General features: G+C 31.2%; 1 protein-coding gene across 1 annotated transcript in view; it reads right to left on the minus strand.

Moving 5' to 3' along the window:
• Nucleotides 1–6792: 6792 nt before the first annotated feature.
• Syngr (synaptogyrin) overlaps nt 6793–21900 on the minus strand; it is a 55755-nt gene continuing 40647 nt past the window's right edge. The window contains exons 4-5 of the mRNA XM_072540736.1: nt 17124–17298; nt 6793–12502 (exon numbers count right to left, since the gene is read on the minus strand). Of these exons, the coding sequence (XP_072396837.1) occupies nt 12471–12502; nt 17124–17298 (207 nt within the window). The 3' untranslated portion in view covers nt 6793–12470. The remainder of the gene's footprint in view (nt 12503–17123; nt 17299–21900) is intronic.

Raw genomic sequence — 21900 nt, forward strand, 5'->3', positions numbered from 1 at the left:
TTATTTATTATTTGTGTCTTTATATCTGCTAGAACAAAACATTTTATACTGTGTGTAACTATTTTTAGATAAGAGAAATCAACTTACTTACTTATTTATTTAATGCTTCTCCTAAAATTAACTAAATAGCTTTTAGGATCTTACAATAAAGTCGTCCCAGCAATGCAACTCAAAAATATTGACAATATCATTTTAAAGGCATCAACTATAAAATGAATAATTTGATGATGAGACAGATACAATTTAATTATTAAAAGAATTTTTTACCAAATAAAAAAATCATTTGTTTAAATGTAGAAATAATACTGAGTGATGCTAATGCAAAAATAGGAAAAGAAGAAATATACGAACTTAATAATGAAAAATATAGTTTGCATGAAGTAACGAACGAAAAGGGTCATTTTTAATATGTTTTGCAAAAGAAATCAATATGCTCATTATGAGCTTGTACTTTCAACACAAAAAAATACACCAAGGAACGTGGAGATCGCCAGAAAGGAAAACTGTAAACCAAGTAGATCATTATGCTTGTCGAAAAAGACATGGAAAATGTATAAAGAACATACAGATGACCAGAAGCAGACACAGTTCATTTTATAGTCGGAATACAAGTGAATCAGCTTATACTAGTTCTTAGAAACCAGCGAAAAAAAAGTATAAAGCAAGTAAACCTATTAGACTACTGTCAGAAGAAGACCTGTACACTACAAAAGCAAAAATGGAAGAGATTTAGTAAGTGATGAGAAAATACTGAACAGATGGAAAGAATACTTCGAAGAAAAATACTACTTAAACGAAATACCCCCAAAAGAATATGAAGAACTGAAGCAAAATATCAACCAAGAACGAACAGAGGAAAGACCGCCTATTGAAAAAGATATAATAGAGAAACTAAAGAAACATAAGAGCACAGGGAAGGGTTAAGTAACAGCTGAAATGTTCAAATATGGAGGACCAGTACTAATTAGGCATTTTTAAAAGTTGCTAAAAGAAATATGGGAACAAGAACGCGTTCCGAAAGAATGGAGTGAAATCACTCCTTATTCTTCCTTCTTGTATGTAGGCTTTCTTGATCTGCCAATATTTCTTCGTCCATTTGGTGACTTATTTCGTGTAATTCGTACTATCCTATATATATATATATATATATATATATATATATATATATATATATATATATATATATATATATATATATATATATATATATATATATATATATATATATATATATAACATATATAAAAATATTACATTTCCTCAATACTGTTTTAAGCCTCAATTACTAATGTTAGCTGAAAGTCATGCAAAACCAAACATATATGTATATATGTTTGGTTTTGCATGACTTTCAGCTAACGTTAGTAATTGAGGCTTAAAACAGTATTGAGGAAATGTAATATTTTTATTCGTTAACCATTCTTTTATTTTATCTACGGTCCAGGTTTTTGTTGGTTGCTTATTTAAAATTTCCGAATGGTATGTAGCATTATCCAGTACTATAACGGATGGTTCATGTAAACTTGGCAACAGTTTTTCTTTCAACCATTTCACAAACTTCTCCGTATTCATATTGTCATGATAAACAGCCGATTTTGATGAAAACACAAGATCTGCTCCCTCAATAAAACCATGTTTTCCACCTGCATGCACTATAATATATCTCTTTCCCTCGTTATCGATGTGTTTTATGGATTTTATACTCTCGTCCTGCCAAATTCGTTTGATACTGTCTTTAGCAAAAATCCATGTTTCGTCTAAATAAACAAAGGAAGAACATTCTTTTTTAAATTTGTTATAATTTCTTAAAAATTATTTTCTTTTGTGAATGACACTATACATCGTTCCACGTTAAGAAAATAACATTAGGCTTATGGAGATCAGTGTTGCCAAAACTCTTAGGCATGCGGTTTATTAGATTGTCGATATATCAGAGCCGTATTCAGCACTGTGTACTTGTAGTTAATTAATTTCACTAATAAAAGGATATGTATAGTTGAATACAAAATAATGCATTATCAATACCTGTTTCTTTAATAGACAAATATAGGTATGCATTTATTATAGGTCTAATAAAAATAGTTATATTTTACTATTGTTTAACATTACATATTGATTAACGCTTTAAATAAGATATAACTAAAAAAACAAGTGCAGCTTTAATTTTATTTTCATGTAAGTAATGACAACAATTACATACATAAAAATTTTTCCTTGTATACAGGGTGAATCACCACTAATGGAACGAAAGATTACAGCGAAAGAGTAAAAAAATTAAATTACTAGTTTGTAAGTTGATAAAAGCTACATTTTAAAATTATTTTGAAATATACAGGGTATCCCAATTACAGGGTTGTTACTCCATCTTTTGCGCGGTCGGCCGATACTTTTTTTACCGATTAATGATTTATCTCTTGCTATTTTGACCACACGTGCCTCCCCCATTCGGCTTATGTGGTTATTCCAGTCTTTTTTCTATTTAGTGTCCATTCATTTATACACTATATATATATATATATATATATATATATATATATATATATATATATATATACGTTATATATATATATATATATATATATATATATATATATATATATATATATATATATATATATATATCTAAAGTAAAGTATTCAACTAGTGAATTCAGAGGTTTAATCGGTCATTCAGGTTGGCAAATAAAAAAAGTTCATAACTTCATAAGTTTATCGAAGATGTTTCGCTTTATATATCTAAAGCTTCATCAGTTCTCTAAAATATAAACAGATGACATAGAGTTTATAAGAAATACAGATGTTAATAGTTCATAACTTACAACTAATATGTAGTATATTATCGATGTTATTATATATCTACTGTAAACTTTACTCATTATTTAAAACTAACTTAATAAAAAAAACAAAAAACACAAACTCTGCAAAAAATGATGTTCATATTCATAGATACGAAGATTAAAAAAAATTTAAACGAATATTTGGCTTCATTTAGAGATGGTTCTCCAATGAAAATAAACAAAGCACTGATTTATTTCAATCGACGCGATACCGAAATTTATATATATATATATATATATATATATATATATATATATATATATATATATATATATATATATTAAACCTAGAGCTAAGATTAATACTATGATAAAAATTAATATTAAACTCACCAGTCTTCCGGGTTGAACCGCGTCGATATCCATTGGGCCGAGCTTTCGACATCCTCTCTGATGTCTTCTTCAGGGCTTCCGAGGTTTCGGTCTCCTGAGTCCCCAGACACTACTACACTTATCACTAGTCACTTCACTATAAGACTTTTCGGATTTGGCACTTTGTGTCCGTCGATTTGCACACTATCACATAATTCACTCACTGCATATTAACATCATCCTCATCTTCTCTATCATCGCTATCACTTTCATTACTGTCACTGTCAACCGTCACATTTATTACCACAGGATCAATATCGTCCATCAACCCATCAATAACCCAAAATTTTTGCTCTTCCTTAATAGCAAGTTTACAATAGTTTTTCCAGTTTTCCACTGTAACTACACCAAATGCATTTCTTATTAATTGTTCCATACCGGCGGCCTTAAACTCTGTGTTGTGTGAGGCAATATGTCTTTTGACTTGACTCCATACCATTTCAATTGGATTTAACTCACAATGGTATGGAGGTAGTCTCAGAATGGCAACATTTTTCTCTTTGCACATCTCGTCGATTTTATATTTTATGTATTTTTCTTTGTATGTGTTTACGACTTCCATGAGCTCTGATTTTAAATAATCTTCTTCAAAAAAGACATCTTTCTCCAGCAACCACGTCTTAATTTGATCTTTATTGAAGGCTTGTGTCGGAATCGCTTCTTCTCTCCTCGAATGGTACGAAGCGTTGTCCATCACACAACACTTTTCTCTGGAAGATTAGGAAGCAGCTTTTCCTTAAACCATTGTTCAAATATAGGACCATCCATCTCATCATGATAGTCCGCTGAATTTTTTTTAGCTAAAAACCAAAAAGCAGCATCTTCTACAAAGCCCAATTCGCTACCTGCATGCACTATAACAAATCGGGGGCCTCGTTGTGTCGGCTGTTTTAGGCCTGTTGACAACCCCTTAACAAACGCATCCCTGGTTGAAGTCACTGAGAGGTCCTTCCATTCTTTGGAAACACTATGTCCAACATTCACCCAAGTTTCGTCCAAATAAACGACGGTGTATCCTTGAGAACGAAATTTTTTTATTTCACGCAAATACTGATGCCTCCATTTTAGAATATCGGGCCGTTCAATCATGCTTGACTTTACTCCTCGTTTGCAAAAAACAAAGTTCATTTCATGAAGTATTCTCCACATTGTTGTGCGTGACATGTTTGCTAAATCTTCGTCTTTTTTAACCAGTGCAAAAACTTTGTTCAATGTCCTCGGTAAATTTTTAAAGAAAAAACTATGCACGATGGCACGTAGTCGCGTATGAACTACTGCATCGTAAGTGAACTTTCTGTTGTTCACTCTACTTTTGGTACGTTTTCTTGTTTTTTTTATGGGCATTAGTCCTCCTTCCGCAGCTTCTTTGCGGATTTTAAAAATAGTACTAAAACTTACTCCTGTCATAGCACTTACTTTATGGGTTAAACTTCTAACACTTTCACCACTTCTTAAGTTTAGATGATAATTAAATACATTTAAAACAATTCGTTTTGCACGGATGTCCAAGATATTCCCTCGGCTTAATTTTTGAATTTCCATTTTCAATTAACATTTATCTGTAAAGTCAGAATAACAACTGAAGAACCACAAAGCCTTATTATTATTATTTAGTCTCAGAGAACGACATAAAATCGCTGACATACGCACACCGTATTATTTTAAGTTGCAATTAGTAATTAGATATATGCGTTCCAAGCGGTCCGTTTATTTGCTTTTAAATATTTAATAGCCGACAAAGTGTAACATTTAACTGTAATGTCAGAATAACAACTGAAGAACCACAAAGCCTTATTATCATTATTTAGTCTCAGAGAACGACATAAAATCGCTGACATACGCACACCGTATTATTTTAAGTTGCAATTAGTAATTAGATATATGCGTTCCAAGCGGTTCGTTTATTGCTTTAAAATCTTTAATAGCCGACAAAGTGCATGATTTAAGTAAGCAATATTTTCTACTGATTTCTATGATTCATGGTATATGGTATTCTTACCGAAAAACAAATAAACTGTCGTTACTATAATTAAAATAAGATAAAATAAAATTATCTTTTGTAAATACTATTTATTTAATTAAAATCATTTTCCCTACTTTTCATCTCTTGTTTCGAATGGGCACTTTTGGCCAATTACGTTAAAAAACATTAATTTAATTCATGTCTGTGGAAACTAAAATACAAATTATACAGCCCTGACTCGTGCTTGTGTTCATCGTGGCATCGTCGCGCTTCTATCGTCCATAAGAAATACATGGCCCTATCTCCGCAATGTTATTTTCTTAACGTGAAACGCTCTATAGCTCTTTCATACAAAGCCTTTCTATTGTCTTCCTTTTTGAACTTAAAGCCAATCTGTCTTAAAACTCTCCAGAGACTTGTTCTGGAAATTTCAAATATATTTCTGTCTGTTAATTCTTGTAGCACTGAATCTAAAGAAACATGTTCTTTCTTTTCGCGCATTTTATATATTGTCTCACGGATTTCAAATTTGCAACTTTCGGGAAGATCTATAGTCTTTGGTTGTCGGCGAGATTTATATTGTGCGACATTTTGTTCACTTTGTCAACTTTTTTTGCTTTTTGCAAAACCGACTTTAGTTTTGTTTCACTAATACAGAGTGCATCAAATAATAAAGTACATTAAATATAAAGTTTTCTACATCTAAAACACGTACCGGCATTTTTAGCTTCAATAAACAAATACATTATACTAAACTCTCTCTTAACGGACACCTCTCATCACCGGACACCTCTATACGGACGTTTTTTAAAACTAAAATCAGTCGGCGATATATGAAACTGTATGTAAATTTTCGTTACTGTTTAGTATCTGTAACGACTCGGTACTTTAACTATCAATAGCCAGTATGTTATACCTGTTACTTGCGGTTAAGACTACATCCACTCAAAGCAAACAAATATTTAAAACTAACAAAATGAAATATTGAATTCTTTTTCTGGTTTCTAAACCATCGTTCTGCCAATTTCTTTTCAGTTATATTAAAAATAGTATATTTCTTTTTATTACAGTTGTAGTACCTAATAAAGTAATAAAATAGTGTAATATCAAAGATACCAGGCATGCCTCTTTGGTGTTTACATTTCACTGAAACCCATCCCAAATGTCTGATGAACACATTTGACTTCATAGACGTCATTGTATTTATTTGCAGGAGCGTTTGCGTAAAAATTTTGTTACTTTCGTATTAAATTTCACAATAAATTTTGCGTCTATCTGAACATCTATTAACTGAAATAATTTTAGTTTAGATGTCATACTAACAGTAGATCCTTTTTATTTAAATAATGATTAGACCAATTTACTTTCATATTTCTACTTGCACAGTAAAATATTCGTTGTCGCAATAATCCAAAACAGTCGTATATTATTGTGGAATAACCTATAGTATTGGTTTCTATTGAAGAACAAAATAAAATATCTTCTGTGGGTACGATAAGACAAATGGATCGCCAACTAATTTTTTGTCAACAGAGGTCACAGATCTAGGAAACTTTAGTAAACACTGATCTAGATGATATTTTCAGATAATTATAATTGGATTGGGAAAGTAAATGATATATTTTAATATTAACATTTATTAATAACATAAATATTACACATACGAAAGGTTTTATACATTCAAACAGGAAAAAATGAAATCACGTTCTTAACAATAAAATGAGATGCAACTTATATTAACATAAACCAAAAATAAAATAATTCAGCCATTCCTGCTAACCCTTAGAACAGTTCAGATAATGGAAAAAACTGTACTATTTATTCCACACAGAAATCATAGTAAACCATTTTAATATTAACAATCAAAACGAAGTGAAAAATGTGTTACTGATATACCTAAAAAACAAAAAACAAAATGTATATGAATAACATTCACAATTTCACTTCAAATTAATAAGTTATCCTTGATATCTAAAAATAAAAAACTCTCCTTGTATTGGGCGCAGTTCTAAGAAGTTAGAGGTATGAAAAATGCTACTTATCGAAAAAATATCTGTAAGATATTTATTGCTAAAGCTTCTACACTATCACCTTCACGAGGAACAATGTATCTATGCAACATTCTATACATCATCAAGCAGCAGAAATGAAAGGTCTTCCTTTTGTGCATCTTTCCGTATGCAGGGAATAAGAATTTTAATTTTTTGGTTTTTTAGGGATATGTGTTAAAATAGATAATTTTTAATATCTTTTCGTGGTGTATTTTTTATTGTCATTTTTATACTAAAGGGTTTAATAAATAAATATCTGGGTTTAATTCGAGAGATTCTTTGGGGTTATTTTACTTTTAATACTGAATATAGAAAATATACTACTTTATCTTTTAACAGGTCCGATAAAGAAGATAAATGATAATTCTGTGATTGATGATTGATAAAAGACAAACTTCAAAAGAACTTATCAAGAACTATCTAGATAAAAGCCTCTCTCTCCACTTTCTGAACAATAAAACTTTATAATTTATAAAGAGGTTCTAAATCTGTTTTCTTCTGGCATGTTTAAGTTAAATATTGTATTTTCTTGGGATTAAACCACAATTTATTATTTTTGACGTTTCGGTTTCACTCCGGAAATTGTTTTTAAACAAAGATTATTTGAAAAGTAAAAAAATATTTAAAATTTGGATGTTTATTAATTGGCGGTTTGCTACACCAATTTGACAGGTATCTTACTTGGCCTCGATCTTGTAGGCAAAAAATCCATGCTTTGAGTGAGAATTCTGAGGGTGGTCATTTCACCCTCGGGTTGATATCAAATTCTGATTCTTGGTGTTTATGTGTTATGTATAATATTGGTATCCTTTCGTTGCTGACTTCTTTTAGTATTGGCGACCAAAGTCTGCTATATTTCGTCGATGGGTTTGCTACACATTTTTCTTCATTAATTAAAATGAGAGCTTATTTGATTTTTCTCTTTTGATGTGTTTCATGACTAGTCATGACGCATGTTCGCCATTTTTAAATGTTACTACTCATTAAAATGTCAAGAACAATTGCCGGATGCCATAACTTAAGTAATAAAAAACTTAAATGCAACATTTGAAAACAGGTCAGTGCTCTAGTATATTCTACAGACTAGCGTAGCTCTATCTAGATACAAGTTTGAAGAAAATTTGTCTTTTATCAATAATAATGGCCATTTCATATATGCCATGGCAATATAAGATACCAGATAATATTCGAGAACTTTTCAGAAATATACATTTGTTATTTTTTCTGATTAACATTTGTGTAAAAAGGTTTAAAAGAATATAATAATTACTAAAAATTTTTAGCGTTAATTCTTTTGCAATACCTTCTTTCAACAAACTTCCTTATCGTCTATTTCTATGCATTTTACAAATATTCACTCCTCAAACGTAATGCTACGCAAACAAAAACAAAGAGGTTATTCCACTCATAAACTTTATTCTCGTATATTGTGTTGCAAAAATTGTTATGCTCTTTAGAGTTTCTTAAACGTCTAAGTGTTTGACCGATATATATTTTATTGATAAATAACACAAAATTGTTTATAAATTCAGCTTTCATTATTAAACTAATGAAATATATGGATCAGTAGTGAAATAACCTTAGTTCCATAACGTGACCTGACTATTTTTGTCGCTACGTTTAAAATTTTGCTAGGTGTTTGGCAATACAAAAACACAAACATGGTCTAGCAACTACGTACATCCATTTTATTTCAATGGACTTGTTACGATAAATTAGAAAAATGTTCTACAAAAGCTTTATATTCCGACACACATATACATTTAATATCAACTGTACACTGAACTTTTTACTAAAATAAGTATTTTAACATTTATTTATATATTCATATATAACATACTATTCAATGGCTTTGTATATTATTTTACAAAAAGATAAAAACGTAAATTATAGCAGAGGCAAAGTATGAAATGGTAAAGTAAACTTCAAGTCGATGAAGCTTGTTCATTTAACCTGACAGGTCGATCGTGACCGTCGAAGAGTTTTTGTCGTTGTCTGATTTGACTGTCAGAGTAGGTAAAGGTAATCGACGATTAGAAATATTTATATTAGATTATGGTATCTTTTTGTAATAAACTTATGTGTTTTTATGGGTTTTATAAAGAGTTGACGTTTTATAAAGAGAATTCCAATTGCTACTTTTACACATGAAAATCATAACTGTAAAAGAATATTTGCACAAATAATTGTACAGTCACATTAGAATGAAACCTAAAAGAGTCCATATACAAGTACTTGTGTGAGTACTTATGTACAACGTATTCAATGTATACTTGTATGTCGGCAGGGAAAAGGTTATGTATGTATGAATACTTAATTTTATTTATGTACCTCTTCGAAAGTCATCGTATATCGTAAGTAAAAGTGGGTACTTCCATGTGTAAATGGCAATAAATAGTACTCCGGTTAACGGAATCGAACATATCCATTATCAAGAAACGATAACTGTAGGATATAGACCCAAAAAATTTTGCAAACATGACATGAGAACTTGCAGTAAACTGATTTTATTTGTATCTGTACTTTGTCTTTTTTGATTTTATATGATTGTCTTGGTTGTAAATGGGTCTATTTACTGTCAATCGGGGATTGCACCGGATAAAACTAACTCTAAAATTGAATCATTTTGATAGAGATATTAATACAAGAAATCAGTGAATTCTCCAAAGATCACAAGGTTTAATTTCTTGAATATCTTTACAAAGCTTCACTTCATAATTTGCTCTGCTCAACAAACTAGCCTCATTAAGAAATCACAATGGTAGGGAAAGAATAACGTGAATAACTGACTTAGTCCACTACATAAAAACTCCCGAAATAACTACCCACAACTGTGAAAGATTTTAATAATTTTTAATAAATCTTTTCTTAAGTTAAAAAAAAATTATAAAGTTTGTAGAAAATATTCCAGTTATTATATGGCACGCTGAAAGGACTCAAAAGAACAAAGCCCAATTATTTTCTGTCCGACCGGCGATATTAAAAAATAATAAATGTTTTGCACCACCAAAAATTATGCTGATTTTGATAGATGATATTCTTGTGAACGTATTAACGGATTCCTCGTAAGTTTTTTTATTAGTTTTTCTTTGGTTTTTACACTGTTGGGCAAAGGCTTACTCAAACTTTTCTTTTGTGCTTATACCGGGTGGAAGAAAAGGTATGTTTTTCTTACGTTAAGTGAGACAACCTGTAGGCACAAGGGTGGATATTCATCAAAATCATGTTGCAGTCTCATGTTTTGTGACAACAAAACTTTAAAAACAGAAAGAACCATAACGTAAACTAATACCGCGTATTTCCTCATCTTCTAAGAACAGTTCTGATCGATGCTTAAGAGTTATTAGTCGACCAGGTGAGCGGTATGCACACCTCAACGCAAGAGAGACGAGATTGTTTAATGCAGGCTCTATGATGTTTTGGAGTGGAATTTCCTTGAGAGCAAGAACATATTTGTTGTCTTTACGTGGCTCTTACGTGGGTATGAAGAGGAAGAAACACGCGATATTGGTTTACGTTATGTTTCTTTCTGTTTTTAAAGTTTCTTTAACTGTTGTTATTTTTTTATTATTATACATAGGTAGTATTGTTTCGGTTAAAACACATATTAAAGAATAAAACCGTTTATTTTCTTTGTTTTTAAAGATATCAGGAACATTTAATAAACACAATGTTCATAAAACATGAGACTACAACATGAATTTCATGTATACCCACACTTGTACTTTATCCTTCCTACAGGGTGTCTCAAACTTAACATAAAAAACATTTCTTTTCTTCTACGCGGTATAAGCCAAAAAAAGTTTTAGTAAACCTTTTAAAAATCTAAAATAAAAAAAAAATAAGCCGAATCCGTCAATCCGTTCTCGAGAAAATCAACTACATCTTATGAATTATGATAGAAACGTTTCTTCAGAATTGGTTATTACTCCAAATAGAGACAAAGAAGACCTTAAATAAGGACATATCAATAGAATCTTATATCCTAGTAAGAGTAATTAAATCAAAAGTGAAAAAAAAGCGCACGGTTTGGAACTTCACTAATTTTACTGCCGGTATCTTATCCATCAAAAGTAGTTCAAACGTCATATATTGTTTCGCGGAACCAACAATATATCGTGTAACAATTTCATAGTACGAATTTTGGTAATCACCTTACTAAGACAGAAAACAATAGGACTACGAATAAATAACTATGAGTCCTTAAGAACTGATACATACAAAACCAATATGTATTAATAATTGTTAAAGTTATTACGTCTCTTTTAATCCTGTTATAAACTATCAAATGTTATCGATACTGTAAATTTTTGACGGGACTGAAGTACAATTCACAAGTTCCAAAAATATCGAAATATTAGAGCATAACGTTCGATATACACTAGATTTAGGTATCACTTATGAATTTCTATTTGATATGCAGGCAAATTTTGATATTTAACTGTGAATTATTTAAGTAATATATTATATATGTATGCAATTACTGTTAAAATAATAATTTTAATTATAAATAAACATCTATTATGATAAATAAAAAGTTTCAGTAAAACTTGACTTTTTGGTTAAGTGAGGTTAGATTTGACAACCCAGCTAAACAAAGACAGACTATACGTCAATCAAATAAACAGATAAGACATAATACTTTTGATTGTATTAGTATTGAGGTTTTGTTTAAATTCTTTTTATGTAATAATTAGTACAAAAAAAAAACAAAAACATTCAAATCATTAAAATTAAAATAATTCAACTATTGGCAACACTGTAGTCATTTAATACCGATTGAGCTTCAGCAGAAAAATCATATAAAGCATTATTGTTTTATAGGATTGTTCGGTAATGTTTAACATCGAATTACTGAAAACCAAACTAAATATTTTACTGAATAACGAATACTAGATCTAATTCATGTTTTAATTACATATATTATACCTTGCATCAAAATGTCTTCAAAACAATATTTCTAAATCTAGATATAAAAAAGATAAAAAAGGACAATTTATTTTTGGAACCAGAAATTTAGTACAACATCCCCTTCAATTGCTAACTCCTAAGTCAATTTTACACGATCGTCCATTATTTTGTACAAGAAACCATAATATTTGAGGTGTAATAATACTTGTTTGTTTGAATATTCCTAAGTACAATAATGACGGTAACCGTTTATAGGTAAAATCATCGAAACCTGGTTCTCCACTAAGGTGTTTCTATGTCGTCGACTCTTTGGAAAAATAAAATGTTCGACTCTTTCTTAGTAAGTTGGAGCTTGGAAATCTGTCTGACCTACAAAAATCATGTTTAAATAAATTATTAGTATCGCAAATATACGTTATGTTACACTAAATATATGAACGCATATTGTCCAATCTTTAAATTATAACAAAGTAAACGTCGCGTCGTTTATTACTCTTTGCAAGGTACAATTTTTTTTTTGTATTTTAACCTTGGTTTAGAACCTTTAGCCACGTAATTACATACAAATGGGCAACAATTAGGAACACCTTTCAAACTTTTTTTATACCATTCTATATAAAGTTTTAAATAACGTATTTCAAATTACATCCTGTGTAAGGTTTTAATCTACGTATTCGACAGAGTAAGACTCAAAGATGTAATCCATTTTCTATATAATAAAGAAGTTCATAAAAACTATTGAAAACATCTACCATAACAACAAAATGGAAGTCAGAATAGATGGATAACTTGCAGAAATTAATACATTTAAATCATCAAAAGTGTCAACAAAGGAAGATGATATAAAGAAGTAAAAATACTATGTTATACAATATTGCGTCGTCTGTTACGCAGACGACGCAATATTGATAGCCCAAGATGAAGATAGTCTACAACGACTGGTCCACAGATTTAACATAAGAGCAAAAGAATATAATATGACAATATCATCTCAGAAAACTAAAACAATAGTAAGTAATCAGAAAAGGACCAATCAGATGTAAAATAGAAATTGATGACATCAGTTTTAAACAAGTAATGGAAACAAAATACCATGGAGTTACACTGTCCAGCTATGAAGACCTGGACAAAAAAGTGAGAGATCAACTACAAAAAGCAAATAGACTGACAGGATGCCTTAATAACACTATATGGCGAAACAGACACATTAACACTGAGATGAAGTCAAGAATTTATAAAGCCAATGTAAGACCAATAATGACATATACCTCGGAAACAAGATTTGACACAGCCACAGCACAAAGGCTACTGGAAAGGGCGAAGATGAGAGTACTGACAAGAGACGACATTAGAAGTAAACGTAACGTACAGTGTACAAACTAATGGACGCTTAATAGAAAAAAAGCATGGAATAACCATATAAGCAGAATAGGGGAGTCCCGTATGGTCAAAACAGCAAGAGATAAATCAACAATCGGCAGAAGTATCGGATGACCGCGCATAAGATGAAGTGACAACTTTATTGCTTATGAAGAGAAAGAGAATTGCTTAGAAAGAGGAATAAGAAGAATGGGACAATAAAGTTTCCTGTTTATTTTTATATCATACTTATTTATATTATACCATTAATGTTTTGTCTGACTTTTATATAAATTAAGCTTAAAAACACGCAATTTAAAACTTTTCTCGTAGTAAATAGTCGGAAACCTACTCATGAACTGACTTCAAAGGTCCAATACGTTGGAGATGTTTTAAATAAGAAGGAAACGCATACTGGATCGAGTGTATCAAGCGATAAAGCAGGGTATTGTTCTTCTTCTTGACGTGCCTATCTGTGACGAATGTTGGTGGTCATCATGGCAATTATATCTTGTCTGCAGCAGGCGGAAAAGCTACACAGAACTTGTGTTGAACCAGGTCCTGAGGTTCTTTAACAAGGATATCCTTCTTCTTCCTGGACCTTGCTTTGCAAATATTTTTCCTTACAGGATATTGTTAAGCTTTACTAAATCTGATGTTTTATGAGTGGTACAATTCGAACTTCAATAAATGAACTGGAACTTGTTAATTATCTACTGTATTTTCGATTTCTTATTTAACCCATTTAAGGCCATCGTCCTTTTAAACTACCTCGTTACAAATATGCCTGTAATTTAATTATATTGCTAGTTATGGTGTTGGTATGGGTATGGATATGGTATGCTTAGTATAGTGAAAAACGGTAGCGTTTTTTAGGTACTGGACAAAACCTTTGACTTTAAGTGAGTTAATTGACGAGCTAGAAAATCTGTCAGATAATGAACTTCCTGATGACATAATTATTTTTCCATCCAAAGATGGGGAAGAGACTGAGGAGGACAGCGGTGATGAAGAGGCTGTGGAAATAAGTAACTACTTGGCAGGAAATCAACTACGAGTAGAGACAGAGATAATCATAAATGATCCAAAACCCATACCAAATCCGATATCAATAAAGATAGAAGACGACATGCCTTTGCCGCACTCTAAAAAGAATACGTCAAAACCTAAAATGCAAGTAACTCCTACAGTAAATGTGAAAGAACAGAAGAGCAAACGCTGCAAAAACTATCGATGGAACAAGAGAGATATACATAGCAAGATTTCAAGTTGGAGTATAAGGTCCAAAAAACATCATTTCACCGGTAGATACTTTTTTCCTATTTTTGATGATACAGTTATTCAGATTCTTGAATTCAGACGCTGTTGAACTTACAAATATGTACGCCAATTTAAATAACCGTGAAGGCGATATTACAACAAACGAAATTAGGTGTGTTACTTTAATTTTATTATATAGTGGATATATGAGTGTTCCTAGGCGAAAATCCCCCGATTCTACTCACGACCTTGTAGCTAATGCAATATCTAGAAACCATTTTAGATTTATCATACAGAACATTCATTGCTGCGACAATGTAAAATTGGATACACAGGACACATTTTCAAAGGTTCGACATCTGATTGATTTAATGAATCAAAAACTTCTCAAAAACCACAAGAAGAACAGCACAGCTTGGATGAGTTAATGGTTCCATATGGAAAACACGGATCCAAGCAGTTTATCCGTGGTAAACCTATTAAATGGGGATATAAGTTTCGGATGGGGATACTAGGCTAGGTTATGTGGAGTGGTTTGATCCATATCAGGGATCTTTAACTACTATTCAAAACAAATATAAACTTCTTTTTTGGGACCTAGTGTTGTCTTACAATTTGTTGATGTCCTAGAAGGCTTCCAAATGATCCTATACAGCGTTCCACGTTAAGAAAATAACATTAGGCTTATGGAGATCAGTGTTGCCAAAACTCTCAGGCATGCGGTTTACTAGATTGTCGATATATTTTTCGAATTTCCATTTTCAATTAACATTTAACTGTAAAGTCAGAATAACAACTGAAGAACCACAAAGCCTTATTATCATTATGTAGTCTCAGAGAACGACATAAAATCGCTGACATACGTACACCGTATTATTTTAAGTTGCAATTAGTAATTAGATATATGCATTCCAAGCGGTCCGTTTATTTGCTTTTAAATTTTTAATAGCCGGCAAAGTGTATGATTTAACTAAGCAATATTTTCTACTGATTTCTATGATTCATGGTATATGATATTCTTACCGAAAAACAAATAAACTGTCGTTACTATAATTAAAATAAGATAAAATAAAATTATCTTTTGTAAATACTATTTATTTAATTAAAATCATTTTCCCTACTTTTCATCTCTTGTTTCGAATTTGCACTTTTGGTCAATTACGTTAAAAAACATTAATTTAATTCATGTCTGTGAAAACGAAAATACAAATAATTATACAACCCTGAATCATGCTTGTGTTCATCGTGGCATCGCTGCGCTTCTATCGTCCATAAGAAATACATGGCCCTATCTCCGCAATGTTATTTTCTTAACTTGGAACGCTCTATATGATATATATATATATATATATATATATATATATTGGCAACTGAATTTATATCAAGGGGATGTAAAGGAACAGGTACCATAAGAGAAAATTGCCTAGGTAAAGATTGTGACATTGAGGGTTCAGACACACTGAAAAAGAAAGAAAGAGATTCGTTTGACTACTGTACGGCAGGGGAAAGTGAAATAGTAGTTTGCAAATGGAATGACAATAATTTTGTTTCCATAATATCCAATCACATTCAGATATATCCAACAAAGCAAGTACAACGGTATTCTCAAAAAGAAAAAAAGAAGGTGCTCGTTGATTAACCTAATATTATAAAATAGTATAATGAAAGTATGGGTGGCGTTGATCGGGCCGATAAAATATCAGCGACTACAGAGTAGCAATCCGTGGCAAGACATGGTATTTTCCCATAATAAGCCACATAGGGGATCTAGCAGAAAAAAATGCCTGGCATAAAATTAGTGGTGATAAAATGGATCATTTATAGCATCGTCGAACAATTACAATAGGCATTCTTGAATCTTTTAAAAAGACAACAAAAAGAGGACCCAGCAAACCTTCAGCCAATTTACATAGTCACTAAAGATACGATCGGATGGACGATCTTATTGTCTATAAGGACACTCAAACTCGTTTTGCTGCTTGTCACAAAAATTGTAATTTTTGCTGCAATTACTGTAATGTAGCACTACATTCAAAACAATGTTTTTACAAATATCATATAAACTAGATATTTAAGATTTTTTTATTTTAATATGTTGGAATAATTAGAATAAAAATCTGTAAGTTTAAAATGCTTGTACTTTTAATTACTTGTTATTCACAATCATTGATTACGCCACCGGTCTTTTAATGGGACACCCTTTTTTGAAAAATATACCGTATTTTTTGTAAAATTTCTTCCATACTTTACTTTTATCAACCTTAATAGGCCTAAAAATTAAATATCTCATCAATATAAGAAAGACAAAAGTTTCGGCCTTAAATGGGTTAACTTAATCGTACCAATATCTTTAGTACTTTAAAGTACTTACCTCTTTGGTTAGGCCCAGCCGAGAAAGGTGGTTCTTGATAGGGTGTATCTGTTTCGGGTCCTCCAGGGTAAGAGGGATACGACGCGGGCATTCCCGCTTCGTTCTCGTAATTTGTAGCAAAAGCTGCTCCAGCACCCTGACGGAAACGTTGATACGCGAAATATGCAGAACCAGCCTAAAAACCCATCGATTACTTATCAAATATAAATGCAAATATAATTTCGTGTCTCACATTTCGAAAGAAAACATTAATAAAAAGAGAGATTATTCTTAATTTGATTTTTAAGGATCAATATGTATAGCAACAAACCACTCTGTAAGTGAGTAATATAAAGAGGATTAAATTTTATTTTCTGTGTTTATTGCCGCACAGTGTACACTCATTTAATAGACTCTTTAAAAGTTTAACCTTTAACCCATTTAACTGGGTTAAGCATTGGTAATAAAAGGCCTAAGATGGCATATTTTTATTCGTTTTTCTTTTATTGATATCGAATAGCAGTCCAACATCTGTCTTGTTCACATTTTCCAGAATATTGAATGCTTTATATAGATTAAATTTTACAATTTATCTTACGAATATTGAGGAAATTTTCTCTGAGAATTATTGGAATGAATTGGAAACATCATTCAGATTCTTTTTAATTAATATTTATTTTGCTGTTGTTATGATAGATTTTTAGTTTATTTTTGCGATCTGTTTTTTTTTATAAGATTGTTATAATTTTTGCAAGAGGTACAAACTTTTAAATATGTGTCTCAAAGACAATTGCCTTCAAAACAAAGTGGAAAAATAATTAAAAATCGTCGAAATAAAGAAAGTGGATGAAAAATGAGAATACACCAGTACCTGAAACAGGTTTTTTTTTAGAATCTGAACAGATAACAAACATCTCTCCTAAACGGATATTTTTTCTTAGAAGCCTAGGTATGCTGGAGTGAACATAGGTGGAGGGTATGTACAAAAGAAATGTCAGTTTCAGTGTGGACATGTTTACGAGGCAAATCTAACCCTTTGCAATCTAGAGTAATACCAGCAGAAATTTATAAAATTTATTAGAAGCATAGCCATTCAGGTATGATAAAACAAAAGACGACTGACAGGACTGCAACGACAGATCGCGCAACTACCATAAATAAATTAAAATAAAAAAAATCAAAATAAAATAAATTAAAATAAAAAAAATTAAATTAAAATAAAATAAAGTATATACAGGGTCTCCAATTAAGTCGGCACAATATGGTAAACTTTTCGATTTTAGTAACAATATCCACAATTCATGTTTTTTGAAAAACTGCCTGTATGACTAAAAATTTTTAATATTTAATAATTGCATTTTAGGTTTCAAAACATGCAGAACATTTTATAAAAAATAACTTTTTTTCATAAAACTAAATATAAAAAAGTTTATTACATGATGGCGACTTAATTGCACACGCTATAAATACATACATATATATATATATATATATATATATATATATAATATCATCGCTCCGTCCGTAGACCATAAGAAAGCTATGCTTCCCCTCCTCGCTCCCGGAGTGCCCCATCCGTTTCTTTTATTATACTTCAAAGATGTCTAATTATAAAATAGTATTGAACGGGAATGATATGAAGGACTGTAAGGGTAACATTGGACTGAATCATCAGCATCATCAACTACTACTCCACCCATAGTAGGATCTAAGCTTTTAGTAGGTGTGAATTATTATAAAAATTTAAACAGATGATTCAATGTTATTAATAATTGGATGACATTTATGACTTTTATTAAAATTTGACAATCGTTCAAATCTTTTAGTGACAGATATTATTTTAATTTTTTTACTTCTCATTTAATGTCTACGTTTTGTTAGTTATTTTTGATGCAGTTTTTTATTTAAACTTCCTTACAGTAAATATATTATAGATAGAGTAAATATATAACTAGAAAAAAATTAATCGAGAGTAGTGAATCGATGTCAAGAATCTCTATTCTATGACGCTACCCGCGACGACGCCATCTTGTGGCGCTAGTTCCGTGACGTTCACCTCAGCATTTTGCTGCAGAGAAAACTAGTAATACAAAGCCAGCATAGAAGCTTTGCTTCAATCATTTTAGTATCTTAAGGAGATTCTGTGTAGTGTTCTGAAGCTGTTTACTTGTGTCATTTTAAAATAATTACTATTTTAATGTGAATAAGCCACAATTGAAGGTTAAAATAAATTTATTGACGTTTCAATTTCCACTTCGGAAATCGTTCTCAAAATACAAACATTAATAAATTAAACAAATTTTCTTTTTTATCACCTGGTAAAAATTTTTTCTAATTTAACTTTATCTGACTCAGTTATATTGACAATTCAGACATATATTATACATTTTAAAGTAGACGACTTTAAAATGATATTGCCAATATTGCTGAGTCGCGTTCCTGGGACGACTTTATTGTAAAGTTCATTCGATTACATGAAAGCAACTTTAACTTCAGAATATCCGTCAGTAAAATTATAGCATGTAATTCGTCTTTAAAAAGACAACCACATGCCATGATGACAGTAAAATTATCCTGTTAGTGATTCCATCGTAAATCATGAGCAAAAACCCAGGAAAAAAACCTCATAATACTATCCTGACATGGTAAGTATTTGGTCTTACATTTAGTTTATTCTCAATAAACACCAAATTCTGATTTTATATGTTTGTTATTTAAAAAACATAAATGATGTATCCTCGATATGTTATTGACTTACTAATACTGGTATTTTCCCTTTATTATATATGTATATGTATATATATATATATATATATATATATATATATATATATATATATATATATATATATATATATATATATAGGGTGACCCGGAAAATAGTGCGTTCCTTAAAGGTATGGGCTGAGTGTAGCATTTAAAACAAAAAAGTCTTATAACATTTTTTTATAAAGTCAACCGTTTTCAAAAAAAAAATATATATTAAATTTAATCCATTTGATTAGTGTCCACAGAAAAGCAAATACATCCGGCAACGTTGCGCTAAAAAAGGTATGGGCAGAATGCGATAGTTTAATTTATTTTGATACAGAAAAGGTACATTATTTGTAAACAGTTGTAATTACCCGTAGCTCAAGAATAAATAGTATTGTCATGTTTTCGATTCGCGAGTATCACGATATGTTAATTACTTACGGTGCAGCCCACTGTGACAGTAATAGGGCTGATAGACTTTATGTTGAACGCTATCCCGAACGACGACATCCTAACGCCCGAAGTTTTGTGAACGTGTCCCAAAGGATATTAGAGACGGATTGTGTGATACCTAAAAAAACTAGCGGTAGAACACGAAGTAACCGTAGACTAAATGCAGAAGATGTGATTTTGGATATAGTTAGTAATAATCCAAGAGTAAGTACTCGATCTGTGGCTAGAATGGTTGGCATTTCAAAAAACATTGTTCACAAGGCATTTACGGAACAACTGTTACATCCTTACCATTACCAACGAGTGCAAGATTTACACCAAGGCGATTTACCTCGAAGATTAAGATTTTGTAGATGGTTTCAAAACAAAATCGCCAGAGAACCCGAATTTCCGTGCAAAGTGTAGTGTGCAGATGAAGCTTGTTTTACGAGAAATGGTGTGTTTAATTTTCACAATTGTCACGTGTGGAGTGCTGAAAACCCGTATGCTACCCGTGTGCTATACGACAAATTTTCAAAAACAATTTAGTATAAATTTATAGGCTGGGATTATTGGTAATCGTCTGATTGGACCGTACGAACTTCCCAGAAGATTGAATGGAGAATCCTATTTAAATTTTTTGCAGCATGTTCTACCGATACTTCTTGAAGACGTTCCGTTACAAATACGCTCTGAAATGTGGTTTCTTCATGACGGGACTCCAGCACATTTTACGATTTACATTAAAGATTTCCTCGACGTCACTTTTCCTCGTCGTTGGATCGGTAGAAATGGACACGTTCTGTGGCCACCCAGAACACCAGAATGCAATGTTATGGACTTTTATTTTTGGGGAGATCTAAAATCATTAGTATACGACAACCAGGATGAAATTAAAACAGAAACTCAATTGCGACAACGAATTTTTGATGCTGCTGGAATAATCAGACATAATTTACATACTTATAATATTAAGAATAATTGGATTCGTCGAATAAACGCGTGTATCTGTGCAAATGGTGGCCATTTCGAACATTTATTGTAATAATAATTTTCCATGTAAGTAAAAACAGTATTCAAACTTTAATTATTAAATATTTAATAAAAACAAATACATGCTTTTTCTCTATCACTTGTATCAGTATCAATACATATTATGCCTAACGATCGATGATTCATAATAGCTGATTTACAGTAATTAACGAAGAATAACAAGAAAAGCAACGTTGCCGGGGTATTTCCTTTTCTGCGAACAATAATCAAATGGATTAAAATTAATAATTTTTTTTTGAAAACGGTTAACTTCATAAAAAAATGTTATAAGACTTTTTTGTTTTAAATGCTGCAATCTGCACATATCGTTAAGGAACGCACTATTTTCCGGGACACCCTGTATAAGGTTCTTGAACTAGGAGCATAGAGCTTCAGTGAAAACGCGCCATCGGGTTCTATTTTGCGCTAAGGCCTTCACCTCATTCCAAGACTTTCCTTACCTCTAATCTCGTCCATAATGGATCTTAACCAAGTTTGTACTGGGCGAACTCTTTTTCTTCTTCCTTGGGAATTCCACTCTAGGGCAAACTGGAATTATTTTTTCTGAGTGTGTGACCAA

This window comes from Diabrotica undecimpunctata, chromosome 1 (assembly GCF_040954645.1).
Source record: "Diabrotica undecimpunctata isolate CICGRU chromosome 1, icDiaUnde3, whole genome shotgun sequence".
Classification (NCBI taxonomy): Eukaryota; Metazoa; Arthropoda; class Insecta; order Coleoptera; family Chrysomelidae; genus Diabrotica; species Diabrotica undecimpunctata.